This window comes from Poecilia latipinna, unplaced genomic scaffold (genome assembly GCF_001443285.1).
Source record: "Poecilia latipinna isolate Pla-1442-1.1 unplaced genomic scaffold, P_latipinna-1.0 Scaffold1545, whole genome shotgun sequence".
Lineage (NCBI taxonomy): Eukaryota > Metazoa > Chordata > Actinopteri > Cyprinodontiformes > Poeciliidae > Poecilia > Poecilia latipinna.
In genome coordinates, this window is record NW_015114161.1 from 66,638 (window position 1) to 90,021 (window position 23,384).

General features: G+C 43.0%; 1 protein-coding gene across 4 annotated transcripts in view; it reads right to left on the reverse strand.

Annotated features, from left to right (window-relative positions):
- Positions 1-524: 524 nt before the first annotated feature.
- LOC106963543 (ras and Rab interactor 2-like) overlaps positions 525-23,384 on the reverse strand; it is a 32,960-nt gene continuing 10,100 nt past the window's right edge. Inside the window, exons 2-13 of one of the 4 annotated variants that reach the window (XM_015058506.1) lie at positions 22,812-22,915; positions 22,527-22,601; positions 18,669-18,769; positions 17,770-17,980; positions 17,318-17,429; positions 15,161-15,233; positions 12,693-12,784; positions 7,894-9,489; positions 2,640-2,948; positions 2,430-2,561; positions 2,183-2,346; positions 525-2,070 (exon numbers count right to left, since the gene is read on the reverse strand). In XM_015058506.1, coding sequence (XP_014913992.1) covers positions 1,663-2,070; positions 2,183-2,346; positions 2,430-2,561; positions 2,640-2,948; positions 7,894-9,489; positions 12,693-12,784; positions 15,161-15,233; positions 17,318-17,429; positions 17,770-17,980; positions 18,669-18,769; positions 22,527-22,601; positions 22,812-22,814 — 3,276 coding nt within the window. In that variant the 5' untranslated portion in view covers positions 22,815-22,915 and the 3' untranslated portion in view covers positions 525-1,662. Of the gene's footprint in view, positions 2,071-2,182; positions 2,347-2,429; positions 2,562-2,639; positions 2,949-7,893; positions 9,490-12,692; positions 12,785-15,160; positions 15,234-17,317; positions 17,430-17,769; positions 17,981-18,668; positions 18,770-20,142; positions 20,229-22,526; positions 22,602-22,811; positions 22,916-23,384 lie in introns of those variants that run through there. The other 3 variants (XM_015058507.1, XM_015058509.1, XM_015058508.1) reach the window with 3 other exon arrangements.

A 23,384-nucleotide genomic window follows, 5' to 3' on the forward strand; every position in this document is an offset into this window, starting at 1 on the left:
CCTTTCTGTGACCCTAAGCAGCTTTTTCTGGGGGGCCCCCCACACCAACACCAGATGATTTACAATTCCTAAACTACTCTATGTGTGCAACATACCTATCATTAGCATAATTTCTAATTAGCACACATTATACAAGTACTATTATGACTATTCATTTCTACCTTACAGGAGTAGCAAATAAAAAATCATTTGGATTTTAAAATGCAGAGTGTTATTTAAGTGTGCCATTTTATTTTAATTATTTGAAAGTAACATCAACTGATGAACATTAAATAATATTTTAAATTTCCCCAACACAGGCAGCAGCCTTCAACAGGAAGACATTAACCATCATTATCTGTAAGAACAATAGTTAGTTTGTATTATTCAACATTATTTTAAATATATTTTTTTCTGTCATGCCAGTTCATTGCTATTGGGGGCCCCCTGGTGGTGTGGTGGCGCCAAGCAGCCGCTTACCTCCCATATGCCATGGGCCGGCCATGCTAACAATGGACCTTTGTACAAAGTGTAGTCAGACATGCTTTCAGATTCAATCTTTATTAAGTGCAGAAAAAAATGTTTCTCATACAGATACATGACAGGCAGGAAAACTGTCTCGTGACAATTTAACATCAAAAATATTGAGGATAGGAAGCTATCTGTGAAAGATTCCAGCACAGACATAAATACAACAGCTCCTAACAACAACATGTCAGGAGAACACAATGCTGCCCAACTTCCTTCTACGGCTCTTACTTTTCTTCCAGCCATGTCACACTTCCTTTCCGTCTGTGCTGACCGCTCCACGCTCGTTTCCTCTGCGTGGAACTTGCAAGATGTCAATCATTCTCGCTCTCCTCTAAACAACCTGCACTCTTCCCATGCAGCGCATCGCGAAGTGTGGCACTTCAGACCAGCTAAAAAGGCCACACAAGCTAACAAATCACAGCAGTTCCTCTGTCACATGTCAGTGTGAATAGAAAATATGACACCAGCTCATATCACAAGGATTAAACAGCGAATACCTGCTTCTTAATTTTAAACATAAACACAAACATTTCACTATATTAACGCTATTCTACTGGAACGAGAGAACGGACGTCATATTCCAAAGGTCAACGACGTACGAATGCATGTTAGGATGATCAGAAGCATCAGACTAATTTACATTTGATCAAAGCCGATCTGATTGGGAGGCGCATGAAGATGCATTCCTGCAGAATCACAGGAAATTTGTTATGTACATTAATGGCCTCTAGGTGTCACTAAATCTGTTTTCATAGACAATCTAAAAGTTTACCCATTAAAAGCAATAATGTAACAGGTGACCCGCAACTGTTAAAAGTAAATGGTGCCTAGATTATTTATGTATACATACAATGAATGATTGGAAGTGTAAATGAGGGCAGATTGATTTCTGTCCCTCTCAGCTGCTCGGACACGGAATCCGGAGGAAGTAAAAATAACTGTGTGTTTTTCCTCTGTCGGCCGGGTCTGTCTGACAGCGAGGGGATGTTGGTTGAGACAGATGCATCGCCTGAAAGGAGAAGTCAGGCTCTGTGAAGACTGGCACGAGACACTGTTTTGCCCACTTGGACTGTTTCGACATCCGGCCGACGCATGCTCAGGGAAGCATGTTTGTAGGGGGGGGGACGATGGTCTGAGGGTGTTCCTCTGTGATCATACAGAGATGGAGCCGCTGCCGAGGGCCTGAGGGTCCGTGCTCTGGTGGTTTAGGTTGGACTGGGGATCAGGGGCCACGGCGAGACAACTGAGGCCGACGGGGGAGCTGGAGAGAGATGCTGACAACGTGCCGTTTTTGGCCATGCGGCGGTAGACGAAGTGGAAGGGAACTGGCTGTGGGCGGCTGTGAAGCTCCGCTTTGATCTTCTGAGGGTGGGTGTCTGGTGCCAGCTGCTGGCTGCTGCCCTCCATCTGCAGGAACAGGCCGTAGTTCTTGGGATCTGACACCTTAAACTTCAGGGCACACAGCTGGCACAGTTCCTCCACCGTGGTGTACGGTCGCACTGGCAGAGTCTTGGCCGTGCATCCGCTGTCCAGCTCCTGCAGCGCCACACGTAGGTAGTTCTGAGAGACAAGCAGGACACCACTCATCATCATCAGGTGAAGGTAAAAGATCACCTCTCTGAGCAAGCAAAGAAGGTCCGTCTGATAAGTTAGTTTGTTAGTGAATGCTCACCTGGAAGTCATCGATGGAAGGCGCGGAACGCTGGGTGGTGCGCCGCCGGTGCCACTGGTGTAGCGTGTCTCTGGTTTCGGAGCTCAGCACCCTGGCTGCCTGGTCCTCCTGGAAGTTCTTAACCAGGGACATGGCTCCGTAGGCACTGGTCAGATAGTAACCACCTGGACACGCAGAAGCAACGTTAACAACCATCTGAGGAAAAACATAACGTGCTTTTAAAGGAAAGAAGGTGTTGGACCGGCACCTTCTCCATGCAGCAGCGAAGGGTCCAGCAGCTCCATCATGTACAGGATCTCATTGTCCAGCTCAGGCATGTCACACTGGGCCAGCACATAGGTCAGCATGGGGAGGAAGTCATCGGCTCCGTACAAACGACCTGAAACAAAGGGATGGATGTGCTTCATCTCACCGGGTGTGTCAAGTGTGAAAAACGGTTCACCTCACAGATCTCTACCTGAATTGTCTTCCATGATGGTGTAAATTAGCTTGCAGACTCTTAGCAGCATGCAGACTTTCTTCTCTGGGGAGTACAGCTTACACATGGTCTGGAACTTCTGCCTGATCTTTTCTATGGCCACGGGGTCGGGAGGCAGAGCGTCGGCCACGCCCATCTCCTGAGGTCGCCTGGCCTTGGCCAGTGACAGGTTCTCTCTCAGCTCCTGCCAGCTGCCGCTGCGCAGCTGGAACTCCTTCAGCGCTGCACTGATTGCCGGCTTCAGGGGCTTCAGAACGCACTTCAGCAAGGCCTTTTCCAGGACTCTGTCTGAGGAGGGGAGACACAGCTGGGTCTTTAGTCTGTCAGAGTGAACAAATCACTTTCAAATCACTTTGCAGGTTCTAGTTTAACCCTTTTGTGAGTTGCAGTCAATGCAGAGGGCAGCCATCTAAAAGCCTTTTTCTTGTGCTTCTTGAGGATTTTTGTGTTATAAATGCACACAGACCACTGAAGTGGACACTAGTGAATCACACAATACACCATCAGCTACTGTCCATCCACTGCAAGTGCAAGAAAATGTTTGTTAAATTCCAATATGGCAGACAGACAGAAAAGCAACTCAGGAGCAGCCAGTCCCTCCTTCTACTGTAGACGACTCTTACAGGTAATAAAAAAACAAAGTATTGTGACATCAAATAACCCCTACAGAGTAATACTACTGATGTATTTTCCAAACAACCTTGTATTTGGAGAAAATTACAACTTTATAGTTTTTTTTCTTAAAGTTTGTTACTTTAAAAATTGAACGGAACAAACTAAAAATAAATATGTATATATTTATTAAGACTTGGATGCATCGCATTACATTTTAGAGAAAACAACATACCAGCCCGAAAAACTGGGTACAATGTTCAGGAAAAGTTTATGGGAACGAACTGCTTGCATCCTCACCCGTGTTATTTCAATGTTGATTCGTCATTCGACATTTCTGGAAGCTCAACTTGTGATGCATTCTGTGCCCTCAGCAAATTGCCAGAACATGAAGCACTCTTGCTCTCAAATGGACCCTACTCACGGCACCTCTTAGCTCGACTCCCTCGTGAAAATTCTCGTCTGGTTTTTCATAGCAACATTGATTCGACTCGTTTGTGTGCTGCAGGTAAGACTACAGACAACTCCAACGTAATACACGCAGCGTGGATGGTGGACATGCGACGGTTGCAGAGACACAGTCACAATCGGCCAACACAAGGCAGAGCAGACGGATAACTGGAGGCCAAACCTCAACAGGCCTGCTGAATAAGGACCATGTGTGAGCGCAGTCTGAGAGCGAGCTGCTGACTCTCCCTCTAGAAAACAATGAGCTCAGCAGTTATTCTGGCTCAACACATCTGTAACCTCTCAGCTTGACTTTACTTTCCACTTCAGCTGGACCGCATCCAGCATGTGCCAGGCGCAGAGTCTGTGTCAGCGTTAGCATAGGAAACTCTCCGCAGCTCCCTCCAAGCGCAGAGCGATTGCCATCAAGCCTGCAGAAAACACACCCGTGCCAGCGGGCCGTTTTCACTTCCTCATTTCGCCGCTCCACACTGGCTGGGAGCTCTGGGTGAGCAGGACGTTTTTACTGCCCATCGGCACCGATAAGGAGTAAAGCTGATTTTATTGGCGCTCATACCTGACCTTACCAACTAGGAGAAGTATTTTAGGGTGTGACTTTTACAGGTTTGTTTTACTGGAAACGTGTCTCTTCCTGCTAGCTTATCTACCCAATGGACCGACAGATCTGGTTCTGAAACTCGTGAGGCATCAAAAGAGATTCCCAAACACTTGGAAAATTTCTTATATGGGCCAAGTGCATTGTTCCGACTAGCCTGCTGCTGTTTCTGGGAATGTTGCAAAATGACTAAAGAATCACAGTTATCAATGTTGAATATTTTGGCCATATTAATCATACCGACACTGTTTTAATTCCATCCATCCATTTTCTGTACAGCCTTGTCCATAGTGAGGTCGGGAGAGGTGCCGGTGTCCATCTCCAGCGAACGTTTCGAGCGAGAGGCGGGGTTCACCCTGGACAGGTCGCCAGTCTGTTTTTAAGCACCGTTTTAATTTTTTTTTTATTATTATTATTTGCATCACTGATGGGTTTGTAAGCAGTGATCAAGGCTGTAACAGCAAATCAGTCTTTAATTCTGGTACAAATTTAAAGGAACCAACTGGAAGGATTGAAAGAACCAGGCACAGGTACAGTGGTTCCTCAGGGGAACATCTTCCTCTCCCCTGATGAGGTCTGTCACAATAACCAATGTTTCCAGACGATTTATTGTCCCAGAAGTTATCGCAATGAACGATAATGTTGTTTTGAGACAATTTGCCAGTAATATAATGGTAGTTGTGGAATAATAATGCAGGAACACATTCGCAAAGATCAATAAGCTTTAAATTCCAATGAACATTTAACACATTTTAAATATCCAAAATAAATAAACCAAATTTTAGAAACAACAAATAAAATGAATTACTAAGTCTCGGGAAACAAATTTATGCTTCTAAAAAAAAGGTTTAGTTGAGTCCAGACTGAAGACTTTTATGATCCAGTTTTTGGTAGAAAGAAAAAAACGATAAATCATGAAATTAGAAATTATTGAGTTTCTTTTAATTATTCAAGCAATTAACTGATTTATTGATTATTGTGACAGGCCTAGGGTTGACTTCTGGTTATTTCTGATAAAGGAGACCCCCACAGCACGGCGTTAAGTCCGAGGTTTTTTGTGCTTCTGCGTCCCTTGCACCTCCGGTTTTAAATAGACCCCACCAGTCACCTGATTCGGTCTGGAGGAAGCAGGTGTGTGCTGCAAAAGACAGTATTAGTCCTGTGGTATTTCCCAGTTTGAAGCATGGTTCAGTGCGTCTGGCATCCATAGGAACATCATGACCATTTAGATCCTGAGATCCTTTCCTAGCTGAGCAGGTGTGGGGATGAGCAGCGAAGTCAGCTACAGCAGCCATTATTTTTAATTCAGAAGGTTGTTTTGATCAGTTCTTTGTGCGGACGCTCACATCCGTGGGTCTTCTCAGTGGCACAGACACAGGAAGTAATGCGCATCTATCCTCTAACACAGTGGTCTCAAACTCCAGTCCTCAAGGACCGGCCTTGTGTTGCAGCAGCACACCTGACTCTAACATCAGCTCTTAGCAGGGCTCTAGTAGAGCTCGACTGCATGCTAGTGAAGCAGCTTCATTATTTAGTTCAAGTGTGTAAGACAAGGGACACATCTAAAAGTTGGAGAACTGTGGCCCTCAAGGATAGCAGTTTGAGGCCAATTTTCTAACTAATAAGAGATTGTTTACTTCCTGGCTCCTGGGTCCATACCATGGAAACAAGATGTTTCTTTGAATAAGTGCATGTCGATCCCTGCATGTTGCTAAATGAGTAAATCGAGGTTTATTGTTCTTCATTCTTCCAAGGATCACATCCCTCTTTCATTTCATATTTTATCAGAAGAGACAATGACGGCCCCTACACAGAGCGACCCCTGTGTAGGGACCTGCCTCTAATCTTCCGCCTCTGATTGGACAGCTACTACAAAGGAGCCGCAGTCTGACGTACTCGTCTGCACGACTTGGAGGCGGGCCATCCAGATGCATCTGGGGCAGCCGGCCTTTGAGCCAAACAGAAGCAGCTCTCTGAGGCTGCGGCAGGAAAATACTGGGCAATTTTGCCCTGAAACTAAACAGTGCTGCAGAAAAAACAAGAGCATTCAGAAAACGGACAAGCTGCATACCAACACGATGAAACACACACACGCATCCCCGTTTAACCCTTTCTTCATACATGGAACGGGAAGATCCGAACGCCACTAAAAAGAACCAGAGTTTCATCTTGGAGTTTAATAATTTCACATTTTAAATCCGATCCAGTCGTATGAATCCCCACAGGAATATAATCCAGAAAGTTTAGTTCACGTCTGAATTTAATCTGTCCTGAGAACAGTTGTTGACTGCAGCGTTCTTGCTTTTCTGGTTTCTAACTTTTGTTGTTGTTGTTGTTGCAGTGATCAGGTGAATTTATGGACTTCAGTGGCCAAACGTTTTCCTGGAGGTTCATCTGAGGGCCTAACAATCAAAACCAAGTAGTTTTCAGCTTTATTCAGACAGGTCGTCTGGGTTTTTTTCTAGATCATTCATTTTCAACAGCAGGTATGGAAACATGCAGAAAATGGATCTAGTTTTTTTTCTTTTTTTCTTTCAGAATCAACTTTGAATTGAACCTTTGTTTAGGGAGTTTATGTCTTTAAAAACAAAGCATTCTCGTGTTTTCAGAGACTGAGCAGCACTACAGTGAAGGTGTATGAAAAGTCCAAATGTCAGCAGCATGGCGTTTGTTTAGGATTGTCGTAAAAATTCCAATTTTCTGATGTTTATGACTTTGCTGACTGCAGCACATTGTTGATGTGTTTGAACAAACTAACCTGCTCTGTTCAGCCTGAGAGAGAACGGTCTTTATTCTCTCCGTCTGCATGTTGTTCTGTTCCAGTCTGTTTCAGTCACAGGGTCCTGGGCCAAAGTTCTCTGACTGCAAGGGTGTGTGTGTGCCTGTGTGAGTGAGGTGTATGCAGGTGTAAATGAGGTGTGTGTGTGACATGCATGTGGGTGTGTATGTGCAGCTGCATGTGTATATTCAGGCGTGTGTGTGCAGGTGTGTGACCAAGTGTGTGTCTGTACCTACAAGGCCAGCTGTTATTAAAAGCAAAATAATGTTTTTTTTTTTATAAATCACAAAGCTCAGACATTTATTAACCTAATCACATGCACAAAGAGCTACATGTTTTCAACAAAAACACACCATTAATCACTAACTCACACATCAAGCAGTTTAGAAAAAAAATATTTTCATGGTTTGCATAAAAACAGAGATGTGAAACTGCTGCATCTGCATTCATGTGTTTCCACAATACTGTGATTTCTCCACTGATATTGACATCATTCACCCTTCCCAAAAATAATTACCCAATTATTTAAAAAGCCGCACAGAACTGACTTGCACAGCCTTCTAAGAGGAGATGACAATGAGGTCACAAGGCTTATGGAGTGGAAATGTGAGCAGTATTGTCAGCAGGAATCTTGCAGAGGTGAATCAAAGTTCCTTTCTATAACTGAATGCATTGTGCAAGAGTTGTAGTTATTAATGTTTTATGCGACTGCTGGATAACTAGTTAGGCGAGACAGAAATAGATTTAAAGGAGGAGGAAAGATTTATTTCCAAACTTACCAATCTGATCTTCAGGAATGAGGCTCTCAATCGGTGGCTCCATCTCGGAGGTTTGTCTCAGATAGCTCTTCATCTGAGTGATAAACTGGCGGATGGTCTGAAGCAGCTCGAGTCCTGAGGTGTAGCCCTGCCAGGCCTGGGTGCCAGCACCCTCCCCCATGTAGCTCAGATAGTCCTGCACCAGGGAGCCAAAGTATGAGTTCTTATCCTTGGACATCTCCAGGACTTTGCGGATCGCCCGCTTCTCTGGTGTCAGCAGCGAGTTGAAAACGCCGCTCATCTTCCGAAATTTTCCCTGCAAGGCTTTCTGCAGGACCAAGGCGCTGGCACTGGGGCGCCGCTTTGTGTGGGTCCCGGGTGGGAGCATGGTAAGATCTTGGTCTTGGTCACTCTCGAGGCCGACGCCGTAGTCATGTTCTTCTTCTTCATCGTCGTCGTCATCAACGTCGTCGTCTATATCTATGCTACTGTAACATAAGTGGGACGGTGGGATGGAGAGGGGGAGATGGGTGTTGAAGTCGGCGACAGTGGGGGGGCTGGGGTCATGCAGTGGAGGAATGAAGAAGGCAGAGGACTGGGAGTAATCCAGGGAATCCGAGGAATCTGTGGAGAGGCTCATGTCACTCAGTCGTTGGCCCCCATTGGTACAGTCCTCCTGAGATGCCTCTCCAGGTGTGACTTCTGAAAACTTGCTTCCCGTCATCACCGAAGGCTCTGAAGCACTGCAGGCGCCCTGGCCTGTAGACTGAACTGACTTTTGCTTTGACAGTTTGGTCCTGAGGATGGCCTTCTCAATCGTCTGTTCCTCCAGCGCCAGATGGCACTGAGCATCCTCATGACTGGATGAAGGGGATGCTTTGGATCGGCGTGGAGAGGAGGAAAAAGCCGTCAGAGGGAGGGGCAGGGTTCGCCGGGGAATGGATATGGGGGAGCTGATGCCAAGTCTCTTCGGAGGCGAGGACGATGGACTGATGCTCAACGAGGAGCCGAGGCGTGAAAAGAGGTTGCCGCTCTTCTCCTTCTCTTCCTCCTTTGGAATGTTAATCCAGGCGACTTTTTCCGGCATGCTTTGCTGTTGGATAAGAGGCGCAGGGTGGTGTTTGGGAAGACGGGGGGGTGGCGGTCGAGGAGGAGGGGATGGAGAGACACCCAACGCCTGCTTGCTCCCAGTTTGTCCTTTACTGCATGGAGTGGTGGTTATACTCCCCAAGTTCTCTTGAGGTCGCTGGCTCTCGTCACCGAGGTCTGAGCTGTACGTCTGAGGTCTTTCCAAAAACGTGCCTCTCTCGCTCCTATTGGTGGGACTTATTTTGTTGTTGGACTCCTCTCTAAGTAACTTTACAGTTCTGGCAGAGCTGTTTTGGTTGCCACCATCTGGCTGATAAACCTTTATAAAGAGGGGGTTGATGAAGCACAGTGCGCCGTTAGGCAGGCAACAGTCCAGCTGAGCGGGGCTGCGAATTCGAAGCTCAGGACATGTAGGGGTAGTTGGACAGGACAGCGGTCTCAGAGCAGGCGGAGGTGGTCTGTCAGGACCTGCCGTCTTTGGCAGAGAAGCGGATACTGCTCTCCCGCACAACTTACTGTCCCAGAAGCCTGCACAACAAAAGGAGAAGATGTATCATTTTGTGTTTAAGATACTCTCTGTTAGTTGGTGCCCAACATCTGGACTCATAGACAGTCTTCGAGAATGTACTTCATCTGTTATGTCCATTTGTTGACACTAAAACAGTGTTACTTAATGTCATTACTTTGTCAAGAGCATTTAGGACAGTAGATGCTTAAAGACCAAGACAAGTCACTCCAGCACTGAACCACCAACTTGTACTGTTATTTAAAAAAAAAAAAACAAATTCCAATACAACTTTTCAGAAATATCTACTGTAGAAAATAAGTTTTCATTTTTAAAGAACTGTGATTTTATTCCCATTTTTAGATTCTAAATTAAAGAACGGGGAATGATAGATTCTCTTTAATGGGATGTTTACATTGGTAGAAAATGATCAGTTTCCAAATTGCTGATGAAAAACGGATCTAAAAACTATTGTTGACTTTCAGTGTCATTCTGTTCTAGAAATGCACTGCAATCATTCAAGGAGTCACTGCTAAAACCTGCATGTGTTATCATAGCTATAAAACATTGTTTGGTTCTTTTGTTCATTTTTTGCTAAACTTCTTCAGAGCCAATGCAGAAAGTCCAAAGAGTCACTTTGCCTACGCAGCTACAGGTTACTGTCCCCAGTTTCTGCAAACACAAGTGAAACACAAATAAAAATACAAGTGATCTAGAAAATGGTGAAGCAACATGTACCACCTGTACTCTGGATTTAATATTGGTGTGGTTTCAAATAGATACTTGTGTGAAAGGCACTACATAAATGGGGGAAATTAAAGGAGTGCCTGGCATGTGATACCTGGCATGCTGAAACTTAAAAGTAACCAAGTTTTATAACAAGGGACATATAGATATAGTGGAGGATAAAAAAAGTATTTAACACTTAAAACAAAACCTCAGGCTAACATAGAAACTGCAGCACAACTATTGAATTTGGAAAAGCAACAATTTAAAACATCAAATCTTTTGAGTTTGTCCAATCCCTCCAAACCATGAAATATGTCATTTCAGTGCCATCAACTTTGTTGACACCAGTGTACGCTTCACACATGTGCAGAAACGGCTTCTAAAAACCAAATCAAATCACAGCTTTGAAAAAAATGTGTAACATTTAGAAATATGTTATGAGCTTTATAGAAGGCAACTCTAGACTTGGCAAATAGAAAATGGATGAATGTCATTTTTTATTTACATTTTCTACGCTGGGTAATCTTTCAGAAATGTTCAATCAAACTAAATAATAGCTCTACCAATAGATGAAAAGCAAACTGCCGGACATGTCCGACAGAAAGCTGTCAGTAAAGGCAAAAAGAAAAGTTTTGTAAAGTCACTTATCGAAGGAAACAAGAGGGGAGAAAAAAAAAGCTTCATGACAGCCTTCACTGTCCGAGTCATGCCACGTACAGCGTCTCCAGCCTGAGTGGCAGCAGAGGAAAGACGAGATCATGAGGAACAGAAGTGCCAGATACAGAGCTGCTCCAGCAGACAATACTCACACCGACTTCCTGAGCTGAAGGACCCAGGCGAGCTGCTGATGTAATATTCCCTGTGGTAAGAGGACACTGTTGTGTCTCCGAATGCTGAAACTCCTCTGGTTTCTGCCTCAGCCGGTACAATGATTCACTCGGTGTAATCAGTGTGGGTGGAGCTTCAGCCCACAGTCCCCGCCTCTCCTCCTCCCCTCTCAGTAAAGCAGTGTCCCTGTGCTTTGGCAAATGAGCAGATTTCCTCCACCCTCTCTGACTACATCCCTCTTGAGAGTTATGCTAAAGGCACACAGTAAAACAAACCCTAACTAGCTTACAAATGCACATGCAAGCTGCAGAATAAGCTGTTAGGAGCGAGGCGCAACAGCGGAGATCGAAGAGTCGGGAAGTAAAAGAATCTTGAGGGAAAATAACCGATGTGGGGCTCAAGATACGATTACCGCTCTGCACTCTAGAAGGTTTTCTGGACAAAATGCTCCTCACTGAAAACTCTGGCAGGTCCAACGATAGGAGGAATTCTTAGGAAAGAAGTAGTTTAGAAAAACTTAGAATTAGAGATGCAGCAGAACTCAACAGCTGACCGGAGTTTATCAATTTTCAGCTCGACTGACCCATTGATTGGTTGTTTGGAAACAAAAACATCTCGTCTTTTTCCAATTAGTGAATCTGTAACACCCAACCAGATCATGCAAACCACAACATTCTTCACCATAGAAATATATAGTAACTCAAAATGGTTTGTTCACCAAGTTTGTGCACACCAAGATTCTGTCCTCTCGTCTCCTTACCTCTTCCTTGGTCTGACACAACTTCCTCAGATGAGAAATGAACCATGGTGTATTGCTGTATATGCAAAAGTTCTTTTATCCTCAGACGTCCTGCCAAAAAAACTATTTCAGCAAGTCCAGTCAGGTCAGTGGCTGAAGCTTGAGAAGTGATCTAATCTGTGCTGTCAAAGCAGATCCAGCTGCTGCTGACCAGAATTAGCTTGTTTTAAACCCATTAAATTACTTAATTAGGATTTAACTAAAGTGCACAAAACTGAAAAATTGATGGAATGCATAACAACTATGTTTGTTTTGCTTTTTATTTTTAACTCTATAATTGTGTGTTTAAGTATTGTCAACAATGTTTTCCCAATAACACAGAATTCCTGTCAACTTTTAACTAAAATAAACACAGTGGTGGACTGCTGCAGTGCCGCCACCACCGGGCTGAGCAGGTTCTCTGGGGGAAACCTTGTACCTCGTTGTGTCTAAATGGACTCACTCTTTGCTCCAACCGCCTGTAAAATCTCAGGCCTGAGTCATTGCAGCAGAGCCAGACGACACTGAGTGGCTGTGGAAAGGGGAAGTGGTGTGGAGGACAAACACTGCTCACCTAAACACTGTAAATCATTGTTTTCTTCCCACAGAACTCAGAATGAAGTTAAAATTAGCCACTTATACAGCCCTGCCAGTGTCATATGTTAACTTTTTTTGTTTTTTTAACGATTCCAAATGAGCAGAGCCGCCCCTCCTTTCCTGAAGGATGACGACCAGGTGCTTGGTCAGGAGCTAGAGGATCTGGAACTGCCGAGTCATGTGACACCAGTGAGCCGTGCGGCTGATCTTGTCCTTAGCGGTTTAAATATTGCACAGGACAAGGCATGTCTTTTTGCAGACTTTAACACAGTGCAAACAAAAAGAAGAACAAACCTGGTCCGAGTTTAGCAGCCTTCTCAAGATCTGCAAAACTTCTGGCAGAAGAGATGGCCTCTGGAAGCTTCAGCGTGAAGGGCAGCACATCCCTGAGACAGAGCAGCAAAAAGACCAGCAGAAGGTGAGAAAGTGAAGGCAGGACACCAACCAGGAGAGAAGACAGACAGACCAACGGATGGATGTGGACACTAGTGCTGGGCTAATCTATAGGGTTTCCTGCGAGGCCTGTTAGAAAGAGATGAGTGATATACGACCGTTCTTCTTGTTCTCTGTTCTCACACACACACCTGGAGGTAACACCGCTGCTGTGTTGTCTCGTATGTTGGCTGAAAGTAGGTTTTAGGTTTCATCGGGTTCAGCTGGTCAGACAAAGCCCAGCTGTGCTGAACCTGCTTTGTGCCGTTAACAATTTAACCTAAACATGCATCAAAGGAGCATCTTTGAGGAGATCTATTCTATTTTCTTCTAAAGCTCAAATGCTCACAGTTTTGGAAACTCCCGATAGGTTAACTGACTCATTTGAGTTGATTGGAGGCACACCTATTCATGTATTTTAAGGCCACACCTGAAACACAATGGTTTCTTGTTCGACATGTTAAGAAAGTCAAAAAGAAGCAAGACAACATATTAGGGAGAGAATTTTGCAGCTGCACAAATCTGTTTCGTTTACCGATGCTAGAAAACTCCGTGTTCATCTGTTCAAACAATCATACGCAAGTGTGGACGTGATGGGAACGTCCAACCATCATGCCTCTCAGGAAGTAGATGGGTTCTCTGTCCCACAGATGAACGGATTCTGGTCCAAAATGTGCAGCTTGACCCCAGAACAAAATCCAAAGACCTTGTGTAGATGCTGCTGAAGCTGGAAGGACAGAGCCAATGTCCAAAGTGAAAAGTACCACACAGACACTCGGTGAGGAGGAAGCAATTACTCCAAAAGAAACGGAAAAAGCCAGGCTGCAGTTTGCAAATCACTCGGGGAATAAGATCTTCATTTTTGGAGCCATGTCTTGTGGTGTGAACAAACTAAAGCAGAACCTTTTGGTCATGATGGCCGCCGCAACGTCTGAAAGAGCCCGAGAACACCATCCCATCTGTGAAGTATGGGAGTGGCAGTGTCATGTTGTGGAACCGTTTTGCTGCATTGGGAGCTGGAATACTTCACAAAATAGATGGCATCATGAGAAAATGACATTATGTGGAAATATTGAAGCCACATCTCAAGACACCAGCAAGGAAGTTAAAGTTAGATAACCCGCAGCTTACAGCCAAACTGGTTATAAAGTGGCATAAGGTCAACAGAGTCAATGTTTTGGAGTGGCCGTCACAAAGCCCTGATGTTAGTCTTATCGAAAATTTATGGGCAAGGCGTTGTGAACATCACTCACTTGTAGAAGAGAACCCAAAATTGATGATTTTGAAAACATAAATAAATAAATCCATAGCAAAATCTTTCAATATTGTGGAATTTCACAAATGGAAATATTTTTGCTAATTCTTTTTATTTTATTTATTTATTCTCACACACACAGAACAAAGACTCATGTTGATACAGTAGATAACAGCGCGAGAATCAGGTCTCCAAAGAAGCTACTACATGGCCCTAGATTCTAGACTAAACATTAAGTCTGCTTAAATATTATATTTTCAATCAAATCAACCGACTTCATTGAAAATTTACTGCCAAATTATATCAGTCTCTCCAGTTTCTTGCGAATTATCATGGACTTACAAGCAAAATCAATAAATCCCTGCACTTTTTGGCACTAATGCATAATTGGGAGTTTATTACAGATTTTTCTCAAAAATTGTCAAACATTTTTTCGCTTGTACTAAACGGCTGCCTCAGCCTTAACTGACTTCAGATTATAGTCCATGATCTACTTACAGCGAGTAATAAAAACTTCCACTTACCATCATAAATAAGCGCAAATATTTCCAAATTAGCACCACAAACACTTCAATTCTTATTGCAAAAAAAAAAAAAAAAAAAAAAAACAAAAAAAAAATTGGGAAATTTTGGAGGGACTGAAAAATTTTTCAATAATATTTAATTTTAAGAATTCATTAAAATTAATGAATTAATTAGCAGGTATTATCAACCCATTGTAGCACAACCGGCTCTTTAAGAGGGTTTATGAACTTGATTTAGCCCAAAAACAAAAATGAGTTTGACACCCCTGATCTATGATAATCCCCAGGAACTCTGTAGAACTGACATAAAATGAGTTGGTTTGGTCTTGATTTTGCTTCAGACACTGATGGAAAAAAGGTGTGCATCTTTTTATTTGGCATACATAAACTTCTGGTTTCAGCTGTATAACGATTTGGGACCATTACTCCAGTAAACCTTTGACCTTTTCCATTGTATTTTTAACATCTTCCCCTCCCCCACCATCATCACTCAGCATGTTTAACTGGTCAGTTGCAGGAGCTGAGTGGGAGGTGACTCAGTGGGAACTCACCTGCTGATGCAGCAGAAAGCCAAGAGGCGAAAAAGGTCTGCAAAGCTCAGCTCTGATCCCTCCAGAGAGAATGCTGCGGGAGAACAAACCAGCACAAACTTCACCAAACTGAAGTAACAAAGATGGCAAAAACAACAAAAAGAAAGTTATTTTGCTCAATTTTACTCTTTTTACAACAAAGTTTTAGGGCCAGACTCAGATTTTTTTTTTGTCTGATGAAATTACGACAATAATTAATATGAAAATAAAAGATATTAGTAAAATAAAGAATATTACCTGAGGAAACTCGTAAAAAAAAAGAAAAAAAAAAAGAAAAAAGCCATTTAAATTTTTGTTTCCATCTTTATCGTTTGTACTAGTTTTATCTGCATTATTAAGACTTCATTCTGGTAATATGACTTTTTTCTCATATCACTGTTCTCATATTGTTACAACTTTATTCCTGTAACATTGTTTTTTTTTTCTTGTGACTCATTTTACAGATACTGATGACGCAGCAGCAGGAACCCACACAGGTTCTCACTGTTGGTTTTAGCCGCTTTGAAAATCAGAAGCCGCCTTAGAAATTTGCTTTCTGGTGACTTTGGAGGCCAGACTGTCAACCTTTTGTCATTTAGTGACTTTCGCTAAATGAGAAAGTCACTCATGTAGTAACTGACTTTCTCACTAAAGTCACATGGATTTAGGATTTCTATAGACAGCGGTCCGGGCCCAGTGTTTGTGTTTGTGTTTGCGTCTCCCCTCCCCCACCGGTTTCAAAGCTCTGCCAGCATTTCACTTTTCATTGTGTTAAAAGAAAGACATCTGGATGTTTGGACAGCTGCTCTTAGCTTACTCACTACAGCTGATCATTAGCAACTGACTTGAGCAGATCGCTTGACTAATGAAACAGCTGGTATCAGCTTCTTATACTGAAAAATCAGAAAAATACCAAGCACCTGAAAACAAACAAACACTCTTCATTCCATGACTTTGCTTTGGTCTACTGAAACATTAAAGTAAATGCTCCTAGTGGACCCCAACCCATTAGCGGTTTTGTATTTGTAGATTTTTCTGGGGAGCAAAACTCTGAATAATTTACAGAAAATGTGCCTATTTGCGGATTTTTTTTAATGTAGAGCATTTCTGATATATTCAAAAGAAAATGCAGTTTGGGAAACTACTTGGGAGCATTGCCATTTGTCCCGCTGTTAGCTGGTACATATTCAGTAGTCAGTCCAGGAGTGCCATTCATTTTCCTCGTCACCGATTGGCTGTATCCGAAGCAGCAGGAATCAGGAAGATTGTGGAGGTTAGTGTCTCCTGTAGTGCAACAATGGTTTCCACTATGAGTATTAAAGTATATTTGGAGTTTGAACTGCTAAATTAGGCAGTCAAAAATGTTTTTAAAGCGTGAAGGTTGAAGGTTCGGTCTTTGTCAACATGCTAGTTAAAGAGGTCCAGTGCTGAACGCTGGCCACTGGTCCTGACCGATGAAAAGAGAGACCTGACAGACTCACTAGTAAGCATTTGGAAATATCATTCTGGTTAAGAACATCCCGCAAGTACAGAGAAAAGGAGGGAAATTCCACTGTGAGTAGACATGAATGAACGTGTGCTGATTCAGAGCGAAAGAGGAGGAAGAGAGAGAGGAAAAGAAAGAAAAAGAAGATTGGGGTGTTAATGTTTGGTGAACAGCAAACCAAACTGTCGGTCATTTCCTGCAAAGATAAGGCTGCAGAACGTCATCATGTCCATGTCAGAGTAGGAGGAGCGTGCATGGTGCTGATTTGATCCCACACTGAAGCATGTAGGATCAGACAATGATGAATTCAAGGCCAAACAGCAGAAAGTCTCTGCGGGTTCTCCCAGTTTCCCCCATGGTCCCTTTAAGCATTTACGTCTGTTCTGGTAGTTTTAGCCTACAGATGTCCAGCGGCTTCGTTTAGAGATTTCCTCCAGTGTTTTGGAGAACAAGGCAGCAGTCCGAGTTCAACACAGAGGAACGAGAAGGAGAACACCACCTTATTCTAACAATGATCACGGTGTCCGCATACGTCATCGCCTGCTTTTATAGCTCCCTGTTGCATCACTTACTGAATATTCTCAACAGGCTCTTTGGAAAGCTGCTGCGCAACCTGAGAGACCGCTCTAAGAATAGACGTGGAAGTAACTCACTGTACAGACTCTCTTTGACTGCAAAGTCTTTGATGGGTTCTGCAGAGTCCTTGTCCATGCGAAGAGAAATAACTTTCTTCTGCAGGCTGGTTGACCTTCTCACCAGGAATGACTGCAGAGAGGAAACGGAGGAGATCAGGCTCACACTGAACAGCACATTTTAATGACATTTTAACAAAGTCTGGCCTCCATCAGAAGACCCCCGATTGCAGTTTTCTGCCCAATTGTCAATCTTTAAAAAGCCTGATCTGACACAAGTGACTTGATAATGCTTAGAGAGCATCATCACTGCTCTACAAGCATTTCATTAAACCAATTCTTTCTAACAGAGGTATAATTTACCTCGTACAGAAAAGGTTGGTTCATTGGATAACTGCCCTAAGTAAAAGTGTTTTGTCTGCCAGACAAGAGGCCAGTTACAGAAGAAGCTACCCTGGATGCTGTCCTCTCACCCCAGCGGGCTGGCTCTGCAGTATTCCAGCTGCATCCTGGTGGCTGAGGCCCAGCTGCAGCCACACAGAATGTGTGTGCATCAGTCTCTCCAGGACACTGAGCCGACGGTGGAGAGAGTCATAGCCTGAATCTCTTGCCTTGGTGGGTCCGGCTCCCATCCCAGGACAAGGTGAGGCTTGAAGAAACAGACGTCCCACTTCTTCGCTCAGCCTGAAAAACACAATTAGTCTATTATTCTATACGTGACTATGAAAACGGAGAAGCATGCCGGGTTCCTGCGCAATAACTGGAATAAAAATTCAACGTAACATTTTCTGGAGGCAAAGTCACAATTTAACAGTAAAACTGTCCCACCTGAGTAATGTCGAATAGAGCTTTATAAATGAAAATACTTTATAAGTATAGTTTCCCAACTCAAAAAAAGAATATGGCACATTGCCTTGACCTGAAGTAAAACGACATCTTGCCAACTCGACTGATAAACTTTAATGAGAGGCTCAAGGCTGAATTAAACCTGACTTATTTTAATGAAGATTTTACTGTTTTTGTTTTATAGCATCACTTGAGTAAGCAGTGTAACTTCTCACAGAATCTCAACACACACGCATTCCCTCTTTGTATCTCTACACGGTAAGGTAGTAACAGGAATGAACAACAGAGTTCCAAACAAAGCCAAACACTCTACCACTTCCTCTACGTTTCTCAGGTACTTTCTGAAAGCTGTGAGACAAAAGGGGAATAAATAACCACATTGACAACTCCAGTTCCAGCTCTTGTTAAAGACTTGTCATGAGCAGTCTCTGCTGGTGGCAAGTGGGACTGCACAAGTTAAACAAGACCCAGGACAGAAAGTAGTCAGCATTCACAACAGTATTTAATAGAGACAGTAGGAGCTTACCCCACATGTGCATCAGTTTCCCGGTTGTCTTCCGCAGTCTCCGTCTTTCTCCCCATCTCCTTCTTCAGTGTGCCGATCTCCCAGACGATCGAGTCAATCAACTACGAAGACACAAACGGCAATATGACTGAGGATGTTTTAAAGATATAGTTTCATACAACTACAACTTTTCTATCACTATAAGTCTGACACTCAGACAAGACTGAAGTGGAGTGCAGTCTGCAACTCTGATATTAATTTTTTTTTAAAAGCCTATCAAGACACTGGAGATTGAATTAGGACATTCCTGACAAGTAATTGTTGTCATTCTACAGCTGCTGATAGGAAATGTGATGCTCTGCATGGTTAGTGAATGAGTGTGCCTTTTAACCAGACCAGAGTATGGGCTGGTCTGGTCACATCCTAAGAAGAACGGAGCATGAAAACTAAACAGATTACACAAAGCAAAAACACAATTACGGTACAAAAGGTTACTCAATAAATAACCCTAAAGAAATTATAAGGCTTTTATAAATATCTTTATTCAAATAACACTGATCCCTCTGATTTTGATTTTCTATATAATAATTCATCGCCTTTATTCAATGAACGACAGAAAATGGTTACCTTCAACAACAACTTAAGCCAGAAGTCTACAGAGAATTCTGGCCTCTGCTGTCCCACATATACCAAAAGATGGCCATAAAAATATAAGGGTGAGTTATAGTGGTGCATGGAAAGTCGGCTTTGAGTCAGCGTCAGAGCGCGTAGAGTTGATGCACGTGCTGGTGCCGCATTCTCCTAAAATGAGCCGTCATGGAGGAATTTTATAAATGCTAGCGCAGGTGAACCTGCTCTGCAAGAACCCCTTCAAAATCATCCAATTTGTTGTGTGACTTTCCATGACTGAATGATCGAATTGTGAAAAACTGGAAGGCATGTTCAAGGTTCTGCACATGAAATGTTGATGTTGGCTCTGTCTGCGTTTTGGGGCCTCACTTAGGATAACCTTCAACATACATATCATTTGTTTCTTCCTCCATCAGTGAATCACACTTGCAGGGATTACTTACATCTGTTTTCATTTCTCAAAGAGGCACATGTCAAGCGAGGAGTCTGGCATTTCTTTATTTATGGTCAATTCCACATAGGCAGCAATATATGCAGGAATTGTTGTTGGATCAATGCGTATGCATAGTTTCATAAATCTGGATTTTTTTTGTGCTTACCCAGCCTTTGGGATTTATGTTAAAAATAATTTGCTATTCGACTCTGTAAAACCAACCCTAAATCATGGTGGGTGGGAGTGCAGGGTGTTTACAACCCTGTACTCCCCCAAGCTCAGAGGAAATCTTTCTGAAAACTCCTCAGTTCATTAAATGTGGCTCTGACTCACTGAGCAGACCACTTCACTGATGTTCTTCACACAACTGAAACATGCATAAATACAGGTGTGGAAACAGAGCAGAAAACCAGCAGAACTGACAGAACTAACCTGTATATCAAGCTGCCCTCATCGAAAAGCTTCACGCTGAACAATTATCCAAGTCTTATGATCTCATATTTCCATTGACCATGGGTTCTTGCTGTGTGTGGTTCAGTGGATCTTGATCTGATCTTTGTAGATTGAGGTTCGTTTCATTTCCTCTTTGGCTGACCAGTCAGATTTTCTGTTGACCAACAGCTTCGACAGAAAGAGGAAGCATTGAGCTCAGCTGTTTCAGAGCAAATCATAATTTCCGATTCCTTATTCCACGTGACCACGCTACCTGAGAGAATCAGCCAGTTTGCTGTGTTCTCCGTGGAAACTCAGGTCCACACAACATGCAATACTGTTCAACAATTGGCCTCCTTCACAACAGAAAGATCAACTTTATATGCTTTAAATGATTTTGTAAAAAAAACAAAAAAAAAAACACACACACAGCCGTGAAAGTTATAGAAAGAGTCAAAGAAAATAATAACAGGTGTGTGTGTGTGTGTGTGTGTGTGTGTGTGTGTGTAAAGACACAGAGGCCATGTTTGTGAAAACACAGTACAGCTAGGACTCCAGCAGAACCAGTTTTACTTAGGGGGAGAAAAAAAATCCATCAGTCAGAAGAAAGAAAGAATGTGAGCCTGGCTCATCTCCAAAACCAAACTGGGCTTTATTGTATGTATGCTTGCTCACAGCAGATTAACCTCTGTTACTCTCTACCTCCCCACAGCAGTCAAGCTGTATACCAGGTGAGCTGGTATACAGCTTGACCCTTTTACACAACAAGGTCTGATCTTAGTGTGAATGAAGCTTTTAAGTGGTTTGGATGACATGATTAAATGTCATGTGAGTTACGTACAGTGGCCCAAAAGGGTCAACACAATGCAAAAGCTATAAAACAATTTAAGCTCTACTCAAATGGAAGTTACACCAACATCCGTCTTAGCATAACCTCCACAACATCTATTTTAGAGTGATGCAAATTATAGCATAACCTCTTTTTAGCATAACTTCCATTTTAGCGCAACTTTCGTTTCAGAATAACCTCCGTTTTAGCACAACGTACTTTTAGCGGAACATCAGTTTTCGCATATCGTCCACTGTGGCTTTTGCATCTTGTTGACCCTTCTGGGCCACTGTAGTTATGTTTTAAACCACTAAAACTTTCCTTCACACTGTTGCAGTGGTTTAAACCTTTTTCATTGAGACAGTGATAAAGGGTCTGCAGTAAAGGAGCAAAGTAAAAGGCCCACATGATCGGGCCGAAGTCAAACAGTCGACTTGGGGAATTCGATTTCGCACACATCCCTCAAGATCCACTAAACACCCCTCCTACAGGCAGAGTAAACACAGCGATCATGGCAGAAAGGAACGCCTATGAGTTTACAAGTTCAGAGAAAGAGGAAATAATGATTGGCAAGCTGAAATATCTCATTTTACTTTCCATGTTGTCAGGAATCAGAATAAGAATGGAAGGCGTTAGTGGGACGTTAATTTTCCGCATTGGACCACAACCCAGGAAGGTGAGTTTAATGTTTTGGTCCAATAGATGCGGCAGATGGATAGCAAGATGAAGTTCATCTACTTTTGTAGGTGGACAACAAGAGGCTGAGAACCAAAAGATGTGATTTTTGTCATGCAACTGTGACAATGAGAGATGATTTGTGGCACATTAACCCGAACATGATGTTCCCCACTTGCTGCTGCGCACTGCAACTGATCTGGCTGAAAGAAGATTACCACACTTTTCATGCTTGAAAAGCTCATGCTTTGACCAGAGAAAAATAACTGTGGTTTCTGGGAATGGATCCAGTACTCAAAAACACTCTTTAGAGCAGAGCTGTCAAACTCCACACCTCGAGGGCCACAACTTTTAGATGTGCCTGAAACAATTAATTAGGTCATTAGCAGGACTTTGTCTACAAACTGAGGAGGTAATTCAGCAATTTGATTCCAGTGTCTTAGACCAGAGGCACATCTAAAAAATACAAAACAGTGGCCCTGGAGGACTGAAGTTTGACACCCCCGCTTTAGAAGAACTTTAATCATCTCTAACCCATGATGTGAAACTTCCTTTTATCAGTCAAAATTCCTTAAGTTTGCAAACTGGTCAAAAATGACCACAGACTAATTTCTTCCCGTAACATAAATATGAGGCTTACGGCTATTAATCTTCATGAAAAAAGCCTGGATTGTGAAATCAGAGAAAATTAAAACTCTGATTTTTCAGAGCAGTTGGAGTGAGCAGGCTAATCTGCCTCTCCCCTCCAACTGGTACCTTTGCTGCTCCATACTAGGAGCAAGAGATCTGCATTCACACCCCAAGCTTTTAAAATAATCCTAGATTCTCCTCATGAAAATCCCAACAGAAAGCTGTTGCTGATTACTCAGAGTTCACACACCTTGAAGAAACTGCCCTTCATCTCCTGCTCACAGGATGGACTGATCGACATGTTGTCTCTTTGTTGTCGAGCCATCTGTGGAAGAGATAAGACATTAAATATGAAGACAAAAAGAAAAAACAAAACAAAAGAACGTTAAAATTTGCCAGGAAAACTAACTTTACTGAATAGAAAGAGAGATACAAAGCTCTGTGATTGACTTCTCTCATTTAATCAAAGCATTATGAAAATGTGAATTTACCTAACAGAGTCTGTTTTACCAATGGTGAGTGGTGAGACACTTACCATTGGTTAACCCCCAACTCTTTCTTTATTTGGAGAAGTTGAAGAACCAGTTACTGTCAGGAATGGCCTTAAAAGGCAGACTTGTCGTCATTAAAGAGTCTTTACTGTAAGACATGAGGAGAGTGACATCATCACCCTGGCAGGTATGAAGTGACTCACGGTCGGTACAAAACAAGCTGCCATAGATAGCAGCAATGTTTAATGAAAATTTTAAAAACAAGGAGGACCACATCATCAGCAAAAAGCAGAGGTGCAATCCGAAGGCCACCAAAACGGATCCCCTCACCACCTTAGCTGCACCAAGAAATTCTGTCTATGAAAGTAATGAACATAAAAGGTGACAATGGTCAGCCTTGGCGGAGTCCAACTCAAACCGGAAATGAGCCCAACTTATTGTCAGCGATGCGGACTAGACTCTGACACCGGTCATACAGGGACCTAACAGCCTATATCAAAGGGCCTAGTACCACATTCTCCTGGAGGACCCTAAACAGGGCTCCCAGAGACACGGTCGAACACTTCTCCAAGTTTACGAAACACGTAGACTGGAAAAAAACCTTGCCAGGGAAGCTT